We start from the raw sequence: 11,897 nt of genomic DNA, 5'->3' as shown, positions 1-11,897 counted from the left end.
CCTGGATCTGCCATCCTGTTCTGTTCTTTTTTCCTTAGAATCATCATTTAAGAGGTCATCGTCATCTATACATCAAATGATACTGACATAACATGTAATTTTGACTCACTTGTTTGAAAGCTGTTTTGACCAAAAGCTGTACAGCTAGACTTTGAAAACCAATGTTTCCTAATTAACTGTGAAAGTGAGGGCATCTTGTTGTCAATATATGCTATATAATTTAGTGGGCTATTGGATTCAGATACTACAAAACGGTATACTCTGGCCTACTCTGTGGATTTTTTGGCTATTGTGTGCATTAAACATCAAAAGAAGTTGTTTCCAAAGAACCTTCAGGAGTGTGATCTGTGTGCTTCAGGTAGCTTGTGCAGGTGGACTTCAATCTCAGCATAAGATGTATGTGAACATATCAGTATGATAATGTCTAGCACATTCAGTACAATTTGATCACTACTTTGAGCTATTTTGAAATGGACTTGTATGAAACACTTTGAGTGATGTCGGTTAAAGGACTTTATTAATGCCCTATATCTTCCTATTGTTAGTATATATTTTTATTTTCATTAGATAGTATCACTGAAAGTGGAGTCATTCTTGATTTGACACATGTGTATGTCAGCTGACTCTTCTTCGTCTGTTGTTGTGGTTCAGCAACGCGGGAGTGACAGGAAGATTTTGTGACAGTGGGATGACTAGCTCCTGTTGCCGTTGTACAACGGAACAAAGGTCTGATGTTATGCCTGTACTACCCGAATGTCAGGACATGTTGTTATCAATTGGAATGCCAGCACATACTATATGAGTACAAGAGATTTAATAAAGCTGCTTTCTAAGAAAAGAAGTGGTTTTTTTCCTTTGTTTTCAGGTTTACATATATAATTTATAAATTCATCTGGAATGATAAGCTCGATAAGATAAAGCGAACAACACTTATTAGAAAATATGAAGAAGGGGACTCAGAATGGTTAATGTAGAGGTATTCATAAACCCATTAAAACTGTCAGTATTAAATAAATATCTCCAAAATAAAAACACTAGCCCTAGTACCTTTCCATTCGAGGATATATTTCTGCTTGGAGCCAACATTGAAAATTATGTGAAAATAATGAAACCCTATTGGAAAGATGTGTTGGCAGCATGGGGAATATTTTATAGAACACATAAAACTGATTTTACAGATGTTAAGGCAAAGAAGCGACCTATCAATAACAGTAGTAGTAATTGCCACTTCACAACATTTTGACTGGAATATACTTACACACACATGAGTCACAGCTCGGACGTTTAAGATAATATGTACTTATAAACAATTCATCATGAACATTGCTCAGCATGAAAATTAGTAATGTATAGACTCAATATTCATTGAAGTACTTTAACAGTTGCTGGTAGCAATAAAGTTTATCCATTGCGATCCTTATCTAAGTCCACTTCAGTAAATGAGACAGTCTATAATCAGTTATCCCAAATCCCCCTCTCATGCCAAGGCACTGCTCCTCCAAGAGGGCTCCAGAAGTACCGTCTGAGGGTTTCACACTATGCTGTGTCGTGGAAGGGTCCTCTGGTCCTCTGTGGTTGGCATTTTCTGTATCCAGCTGACCATGGTTCATGGCCGGGTGTCGTATTCAGATAAGGTTGTGGAGGCAAACACTGGTTTCTATGATGTTTCTATGATATGAACTTAATAAAATGCACAATGTACTGATGAAAGTCTTATACATGATCTACCGTTACGACAAGAACCGCTCACGTCATGTATATGTCACATCCGGTACTTTTGGTTTGCGGGCAAAGGATGGACATATGTTGATTATATGTTGATTATATGTTGATTATCGTTAACACCCAATCACTTATCTGTTCTAAGTGATGTCAGACCTCTCGGACTGTTGACTGATGGTCTTCACGCGTGGTTGTTCCTTGCGCATAGCAGACGACCGAGGGCACAGCAGACGACCACATGCGCGACGGAATTCCGGCTTCTGCCACGCGTAAATGAACGGGTTTACAATGCTGTGTGCTACCCCAACGAAGACCAGGCAGTTTCCCACGAAGGAAACAGTGGGGTTGAATTTGATGACCTGTATGAAGGTGGTGACGCTGAATGGCAGCCAGCACGCTGTGAAGGCCATGGTGACGATCCCCATCATGACACTGGACCGAACTTCGATCAGGTGAACCAGGACTCTGTTCGTGGGTCGAATCCGCTTCTTTCGTTCCCAAGCTACCTTGAATATGATCCCGTACATAATGAAGCATGGTATAGTCTGAAACCAAGTAGTGAGGACAGATAAGTACAGTTGGGCGGGCGTGACCACCAGTTCGTATATACAGGCTGTCCCTTCGGTCCAGTTGTTGACGCCGAGGAAGGGAAGGGCGCCAATGACGATGCCATACACCCATGGGATGCTGATCATGATGGCAGTATTGCGGGGTGACATGATGGCGTTGTGTTTAAACGGGGTAGTGATGGCGATGTAGCGGTCGATGGTGCAGAAGGTGACGCTGAGTTGAGAGGAGACTGTGAACACCGAGATCGTCTGGAACTGCAGTAGACACGTGGCAAGATGGCGGCTGATGTCGGGAACGTAGAACGAAGCGATCTGATACGCCATGGCGAGACCCGTGAGAAGATCGGAAATTGCGAGGTTGATGATGAACTTGTTGGTAGCGCGCCGCAAGTTCATGTAGCGCACGAATGCCACGATAACCATGAGGTTGCCGAAGGACGCAACAACCATCACAATTGCCTGCAGCAATGAAAACACGATCGCAACGGTTCGATAGTCAATGTCTGGACCGTTGGGGGACGTTCCACTTGCAATCTCCGTAGTCGCCATTATCGAATAAAAACACCCATTAACAGCACCAAAACTGTCACGTCAAATGAAGACATTTTTCATGCAACTGTGTTTTACTTGGTTCTCCTACCTCTGCTCACTTGTAATCATAGATTCCAGATTAGATCACAAATGAAAAAGATGACACACCGATCTGTGTGGTTTCAAATGCACACACGTATGATAAACAATCGTTAAATGGGTCCAACCTTGATTAAATGATGACACAAAGGACACTGATATCATTATTCTCCATCAGAAAGGACACGCTCTCTTGATTTTGCTCATGGTAATTTCAAGTGTTGAAGGTATGCTCTGTTGGCTTGATCCAAGGTATTATATACGGCATCTCTAAGTCCTTGGTATTACATTAATCCTTGACATTTCACTGCATCTGAAACAAACAGGAACACGATTAAACATGACATCTGTAAGATACTGTCAGTAATGGCTAATGGTTTGTGTATGTTTTACGTGACGTTCCTCGTACTGTAAGGGCGGTGGGATAGCCCAGTGATTACAGCGTCTGATGGTCACGCCGGGTTCGATTCCCTGCATGAAGATCATCTTAGGTGTCCTCGCTATAATATTGCTTAAATATTGACACCAAGCGCCTTACAACTATACACAATCACTCGCTCATACTGTAGTTACATAATTGATTAACCATACATGGATGGAACTTTACCTTGAACTCTTACTATTACATGTCAGGACTCCAACGTCCTGGAATTCCAGCAGCTCTGAAGCTACTTTAACTCCACTCGGCCTAGTTCGGTTGTACATATCTATTCAATTTTCACTAATAACTATGTGTTTGACGAGAACAAGGTCTTCAGCTGATAGTTGACATTGTCTTTATCACAACTCTCTAGAGCTCGAGCGTTTAACAGAGAGCTCCAGTGGCTGAAGGTCCTGAGGTAGCTAAGTTGTTGCACGTCACGCGACAGGTCTGGACTCGATCATATATACACGGGTACAGTGCTGTCTAAATGTCTCCAACACGTATTGCACGACGTGTGCCTAGATCTCCAGGAAACTGGAGGGACAATGGCCAGTCATAAGTGACTTTGGAAACGGGGTATTCGGGTATATCTGTCAGATGCAAACCGGATCAGTTCTGGCATTACTATTTTTACCAATTACACAGAACATGTGGACCAGACGGGATACTTCAAGACTTCACTGTCGGATTAGAGTCTAAACGCTAAATTTTAGATTAGCTTCCACTAGGAATCAAATAAACGGTTTATCTACTACGATGCTACCTGGTGTCGTCGCGGATGACGCCTGCACTGACAGTGGAGTCTTGCACTTGTCGATGCCATGGCTGTGTTAGTGTAACAGTGTAACTCCTTACAGTGTTTGCCATGGTCAGAGATCATCTACACGATCAGCCCGACCCGGCTCCGTGAGCATGGCGCACCCATGTCTTTATTGCCAAACCCTTATAAAGTTATGGGTTTATCGTAATTTTATTACTTGTAAATACACAGTGTTGACACATACATAGTACCTAGTTACTACCATGCAACCTGAGGCGGACTAGCATATATGTCCATGTGTTGTAGTTCCAAGAAAAAGCGACCGTCCAAAAGAGGTTATATATTATGTATAGCTTATGTACATTTCCTAAATAGTTTCCCATGTACTGTAGACGCCTTCAGTACTAATATGTGCTCTGCCTTTCCGATATATACCAAGAATAAAAGGTGAAGCGCCAGCCAATTTCAAACCTAAGAAATGAAGCTGAGGAAATGTTAGACTGAACTAATTTGGTAGACCAATCCATATTTAGAGAAGGTTCATCTTGTAACTGATTTGGGGATGTCATAATCACATATATCATTAAAGGAAATATTGTTACAGATACGATTGATGGCACTGCTTTTTAAAGCAAAATAACTATTCCTGTTGTGCTTACGCAAGACTATTAAATTTAGATTTCACTTGTCAAAAGTGACAATCATGTGACCATATGACAGTATTTTTTTATTTTCACTTTTCAAAAGGTAACCTTTTTGAGGCTAACAAAATGCGTATTTTCCGAAAGTGTATGCATCATGTTAAAAGTGAAAGATAATTTCCATTATGGCTCATTTTTACACTAAACCAAATTATAACAGCTCTTTTCTAAAAGATTCCTATGTGCCAACCTATATTTTTGCAAAATATACTGGCTGGCGCTTAACTTTTTATTTACGGTATAAAAACATCCTCGATTAGCCGGGGTACTAGATCTCGGTCTTAGATTGAGAAAACCCAGAAACCTCTGTAAGAAATACAGTTCGCTCTGTCCCATGTTTTGTGTGATATAGTAAGTCATGCCCTGAACGATTATAGTAAAAACACAGGACGCTTGCGTTTGATTGTGAGACAAGCTGGGAAATCTTCCGTTGAAAAAGTTAAACGTAATGTTTCAAAACACACACACACACACACACACACACACACACACACACACACACACACATACACACACACACACACACACACACACACACACACAAAACAAAAACAAAAAACAAAAAAAAAAAAATACAAAGAGCGTTTTCATCAGTTCATTCCGAAATACTTCAAACGGAATATATGGGAGTACCCGGAAATGTACTGGTCCACATTAACCAGCCTGTTGTGTTTGACCGTTAGAATCAAACAATCAAACATAGTGTTGGTGTGTTTCTGCACCTTTGAGTTTCGCTGTTTTTGACAATGTTTCATTTCACTCAAACACAATGAAATATTGACTCAGTTGCATCACTGCATGTTCAAACGTGTTGTTTAGAGCGTCCATTAAGCACACAAAAAGTTGCTTTTACCTCAGAATATAAATGAGATTAACTGAACCCCTACAGGTAGAATGTTGTAAGCCTTCCACAACGACTGCTACATCACCTCTCGCTGTATTGACGTTGCCCTTCCACCCATCATCACCTCAGAATCAAATATAATCAACGAAACATATTTCTCCTATGCTTTATGGAACAGAAACAATCTTAAAACATCGCTATGATAGCTGCGTGGAGTGTTTCCTTCTGGGAGATTACAGTTAGGGATTTCAGTGCTAGGTATGGTGTTAGTGTAATGTAATTAAGCGTTACCGGGCATTATCGAGAAAAGCTGGCGGTTTATTAGAAACGATAGATTATCACACGGGATCTTCTTTGCATGACCTGGGTGTGCCTTCGTCCATTCTAAGCGCACACAGCCTTTATGGCCAGTGGCAGTAAGTTAGTCAATATAGCGCCAACTACATCACACTTCACTGCACTGGTGCGGCAGCTGGATAGTGGACGTGTGTTTGCACATGTCATAAACGTATGGCGAACGGTGCGGTGTGATTGCGGGTGATTTACACCTTTAAGGAGGACAGGTTTGACAATTAGTGTCATTGCGGTGTTGTCGCCGTTTCCATCTAAATCCTGTTGTCATAATGACTCAGCCGTCTGCTCAATAACGCGTGCTCAACGGAACTGATTCACAGACATCACCTCGCTAGTAAATACTTGTTCACTCAACAGAAATTATTTGGTACAGACGTTTGATATAACCTTTATCGGTTTCAAAGTTGTCACACTGTTTGACGTGTATGGTTGGTGTTGGTGGCAAGGTTGTCGATAGATAGTGACACTATGTGACGTGTATGGTTGATGTCAGTGACAAGGTGGGCGATGGATAGTGACACTAAGTGACGTGTATAGTTGTGGTTGGTGACAAGGTTGGCGAGAGATAGTGACACTAAGTGACGATATGGTTATTCTTGGTGACAAGGTTGGCGATAGATAGTGACACTAAGTGACGATATGGTTATTCTTGGTGACAAGGTTGGCGATAGATAGTGACACTAAGTGACGATATGGTTATTCTTGGTGACAAGGTTGGCGATAGATAGTGACACTATGTGACGTGTATGGATAATCTAGGTGACAAGGTTGGCGATGGATAGTGGCACTGTGTGACCTGTATGGTTGATGTTGGTGACGCGGCTGTTGATTGGTGGTGACATTGTGACCTGTATGGTTGATGTTGGTGACGCGGCTGTTGATTGGTGGTGACATTGTGACCTGTATGGTTGATGTTGGTGACGCGGCTGTTGATTGGTGGTGACATTGTGACCTGTTTGGTTGATGTTGGTGACGCGGCTGTTGATTGGTGGTGACATTGTGACTTGTTTGGTTGATGTTGGTGACGCGGCTGTTGATTGGTGGTGACATTGTAACTTGTTTGGTTGATGTTGGTGACGCGGCTGTTGATTGGTGGTGACATTGTGACTTGTTTGGTTGATGTTGGTGACGCGACTGTTGATTGGTGGTGACATTGTGACTTGTTTGGTTGATGTTAAAGCAGTGTATGAAACCCCTTGGCATTTCAGTCAGATCGCAGGGTTGGTTAGATGTAGCATTCGCCAGCCTTGACCAAAGTCTACCTGTCAACAACTGAGACTAATTTACTAACAAAAATTATATCAAACTTGTAAAATATTTACAAACCTTATAATAACTTCATATATATTTTAAACTGACCGTCGTGCAAGTGAATTTGAGTATCTGGCAGTCCGTGTTGAAAATAACAAGTTCCGGACGGTCGGGCAGGCAGGTATTTCGAACGCTGGTTAAAGGTAACACACGATATAAACTGCTGGTTTGCAAAGTTTAGACTCACGTATGTTTAGGTGCTGAATAGCATGAATTATGGTTGCAATACTGCTGTGTTGATTTTCCGACATTTATTGATCAGTGGTGAACGAATCTCTGTTTCATACAATATCGTTTTATAGTGGCATTTCCTTTTCATCAGCCTCTCGAGTTCCCACTATAAAACTTGGAGAATTCTTAAAGAAAGTTTACATCAAAATGCGGCTGTTCATATACATGTACACAATGCTTGCACAGGCTTTTCCACAACTCGATGCATGGACCTCGTCCAATTCATCTTCATGAGTTTCGCAGTTGGTTCCCCCAAGTTAGTGGAGAAACTGATGTTGGATGTAACCAAATATATACATACACAACATATAGTGAATGCTTTAAGATAATATATTTAAATAGCTAAGTCATAACATTTGTAACGCTCTGATTTAACATACAGAAACATACTTTCTTTAATGAAACACTTTGAAAGTAGCCATCCAACAATATCGCCTTACCTGGTAGTGGACGTGTTCCAAAGGTGAAAACTGTTGACAGGCAAGGACAGACTGAATGCCTGGTGTCCTCACATTTACACGGCACAACGATGATTAAAAACTGTCCCCACGATGATTACCAGGCCACGCAGTGTTTGTTGGCACTTGTAGAGTAGTTCCGTAGAACGAACCACTGCCAGGTGACAAGAGCCTTACGTTCAAAGAGATGTCGGTGCTGTCGCGCTCGATATCGACCTCTTATCAAACCTGGTCGGGCGTTGAAATATGGAAAAACCTCATGATCGGATATGATCGGCAAATGGCTGGAATATATGAGGTCAAGTATTGGCTATTGGCTAAACAGTTGAACTGATGGTTGACATAAATGAGTCCTGTGAAGAACCTGGTCATAACTGTTCAGCAGCAGCACATCCTTGTCGTAAGGGATCGGGACTAAGAAATCGGGTGGACGGGTCCGCTGACTGTGGCTAATGCCTATTACCATATTTACTTAGATCGATGCTTATGATGTCAATCACTGTGTGAAATTTGTTTTGTTTTACAGACCGCCCTGGGTTAGTGAACTACAGCGTCCCCTGAGTCAGTGAACTACAGCGTGCCCTGGGTTAGTGAACTACAGCGTCCCCTGAGTCAGTGAACTACAGCGTCCACTGGGTTAGTGAACTAGAGGGTCCCCTGGGTCAGTGAACTACAGTGTCCCCTGGGTTAGTGAACTAGAGGGTCCCCTGGGTCAGTGAACTACAGCGTCCCCTGGTGGGTTAGTGAACTAGAGGGTCCCCTGGGTCAGTGAACTACAGCGTTCCCTGAGTCAGTGAACTACAGCGGGCCCTGGGTCAGTGAACTACAGCGTGCCCTGGGTCTATGAAGTATAGGAGTCAAAGTGTACTTATGTACGATACCATTTACTGGGCCCATGGAATATGGGGTCCCCTGGGTCTATGAACTATAGCGTCCCCATGGATATATAATTTACAAACAATAGCTTCCTTCGGTACGTGAACTATAGACCCTCCCTGGGTTAGGTAACACTGAGGGTATGGGTGACACTGACCCGTGTGACGAGACACCCGGTGTCTGGCTGCTTTGTGACGAGAACCGCTGACAGCAGCGATGCATCAAAAGGTCGCCATATTGTTTCTCTCATTCAGCTAGAAGCCTAACGGTGTATTGTAAATGATGATGAAGTAGGTAAATGATCCTCTCAAACAGTAAGCTGACATATCTGATCGTGATGAATAGGAAAACGTGCACACGGTAACATGAGGGCAGCCGCTGAATAGCAACACAACTTCCGTCAGGTTTACAATATCGGGGTCGTTTCAAGCTGCAATGGTTTCATCTAACTCTTTGTCGTACCTGCATTCTTCGCTGGCACTAGAATCACAGTCCTCACTGAAATGACCTTTGTTCTGTGTCAGTGTCACCAGTATACTGATGTGAATGTACAGCATTACTGTAATTAGTGTCTTGTCGTCGTTGTAATCCATGGCTGCATGGAGTTATCTCATCACACAGGAGCAGTCGGCAGTATACAGACAACTAATCCGAAATACTCGACCTCTCTTTCCTTTGTCCAACACATTCACAATATTTGGGTGTGTTGTAAGAAAGTGTATTTGCATATCTCGTGACATATTCTTCACTGGAATGGTAGCTTTGAGACATACGTGCTTCTTATGGCGCGTTCTCCTTACGACATGCTGTTATTGCGATACCCGTTCTTCAGCACATGTAGTTACCATTACCATATCAAGGCTTCAACGGTGTAGTTCTTACGACATGCTGTCATTAAGATATCCAGGATCCAACACATGCAGCTCTTACGACATGCTGTCATTCAGATATCCAGGATCCAACACATGCAGCTCTTACGACATGCTGTCATTCAGATATCCAGGATCCAACACATGCAGCTCTTACGACATGCTGTCATTACTGTATCAAGGCTTCAACACATGTAGTACTTACGACACGCTGTCATTTAGATTTTCAAGACATGCAGTTCCAAACCTAGTGATATTCCAGGTCTGCAGACACAATGAGAGACAACCAACCTCACTCTGTCAGTGTTAAGGCATGACGGAGAAGGAAACAGAAAAACGTTTATGTTCCTTTGAAACGCTTAACATGAAAAATTGAGAGCTGGACAGGATTCTGAGAGCGTTCTCGAATTTCTTTAAACAAAACCAAATGATAAATTAGCCATGAAAAAAGGGCACGAGATGCCTGTTACAGAAAGACATTGGAAACAATCAGAAGTAACTTGGATAAGGATCGGCCTAGGTCAGGGGTTTCTGAAGTGTTTGTCTGTGTGTGTGTGTGTCTGTGTGTGTGTGTGTATCTGCGTGTGTGTGTGTGTCTGCGTGTGTGTGTGTCTGCGTGTGTGTGTGTCTGCGTGTGTGTGTGTGTGTGTGTGTGTGCGTGCTGAACGTGTGCGCTTTCAGCAATATTCCAGCAATAATCTGAAATGGACCTCACACATTGTATCCATGTGGGTAACTGAACCCAGGTCTTCGGCGTGACCAGCGGTCGGTTTAACCACAAGGTTACCCCACCGTTCGTGTGCATGTTTGGTCCAGACCGACGGCGGTATTTGAGACAGTTCACTGGGATACAATATCGCCGTTGAGTCACTGACACACGGACACACACTCCGTGTCAGCGGTCCCGTTTGAGAATCACCGTAATACCTATCGCCACACGAGTGAACAAGTACCGGCCTTTAACGTCTATTGGTCCGTCGCGCATCGAACCAGCGTCCTTCAGCTCTGAAGACGGTTTGTCCGCTAGATCGTGGACACGCTCTGTATTGTGAGCAGTTACACATATAGTGGGCATTAATGTAGAGACACCGCGTGGCTTACAGAGTGAACTTCTAGCAGACTTCGCGCCACGGCCTACAGATGTTTGCTACTTATAATAATCTCGGGTCGTGTTACTCTGTGGAGGCACAAACATCACGCCTAGTCTCACAGCTTGATTTCCCTTCGATTCAAAGTGAGAGAATATCATGTGTAATAAATATCTGACCCACACTCACATAGTTGACATGTTGAAATGACATTATTTCGCATGCATGTAGTAACAAAATCAATGTCATACACAGTTGGTCCAAACAAATATGTAAACGATGTAGTGGCGTTGTAGACGTCATGGTTTTGTTTTGGATGTAGGCATATGTAACAATACTGTTAAAATGTCACTGTTTGTGTTTGTGCACTCAGAAATATTCTGTGATGGACTGTAAATAATGGAGTTTGGACCAGATAAGCCACTGATTGACTCCATGTACACTGACCACTCACATTGCTGGAGATGGAGGTATTGTCTTACGGTTGTAACTGACGTCACGACAGAACTGAGCAATTGTATAGACTGAAGTTCATCAGCTGAAGAAGGCAGTGGCACATGAGACCATTCGGCCGGCCGGACGGACGGACGGGTGATCTAAAACTCATCTTAAACGGAGAATACAGTCACCGTAACAGAGTTACGTACAGAGGCTGAAAGTCGAAGGTGCATAAACGTTGAAGGAACTTTGTGCCTCTGTGTATTTTGTACCGTTATTTCCAGTAACGTTTTGTCCATGACCACATATTTATGAAACAAGTTTATTTGAGCTGTGTATTCTGTACTGTTAAAGCCCATACCAAAACATGAGTCTCATTAACCTTTTCAGACAATGACCTAATTTTCAGCCGCTACGAATTTTCTTCAGTGAAAGGGAAGTAGACATCACGAACAACTCTCGTTACACTGACTTCTAATTCCTTGTTTCATAAGAAATTGGTATTTACAAATAAACTTTAATTTTGAACTTTAACAACAACGTATTTCTGAATTTAATTGTGAGGTGTAGGCAGCATTACTTTACCAAAGGCGTCACAGGCTGTTTCTTATTGACGAGGTCG

At 42.6% G+C, this 11,897-nt stretch overlaps 1 protein-coding gene across 1 annotated transcript; it reads right to left on the bottom strand.

The window, feature by feature from the left end:
* Positions 1 to 549: 549 nt before the first annotated feature.
* LOC137261580 (beta-2 adrenergic receptor-like) lies at positions 550 to 2,840 on the bottom strand. Its single transcript, XM_067799354.1, has one exon. The coding sequence runs from the start codon at positions 2,838 to 2,840 to the stop codon at positions 1,863 to 1,865; it is 978 nt and encodes a 325-aa protein (XP_067655455.1). The 3' UTR covers positions 550 to 1,862.
* Between the last annotated feature and the right edge of the window lie 9,057 nt (positions 2,841 to 11,897).

This window comes from Haliotis asinina, chromosome 14 (genome assembly GCF_037392515.1).
Source record: "Haliotis asinina isolate JCU_RB_2024 chromosome 14, JCU_Hal_asi_v2, whole genome shotgun sequence".
Classification (NCBI taxonomy): Eukaryota; Metazoa; Mollusca; class Gastropoda; order Lepetellida; family Haliotidae; genus Haliotis; species Haliotis asinina.
This window is presented reverse-complemented; position numbering and strand designations above follow the sequence as displayed.

Coding starts and splice junctions, on each gene's coding strand:
- LOC137261580 (XM_067799354.1), bottom strand. CDS start 2,840: ATGGCGACTACGGAGATTGCAAGTGGAACGTCCCCCAACGGTCCAGAC.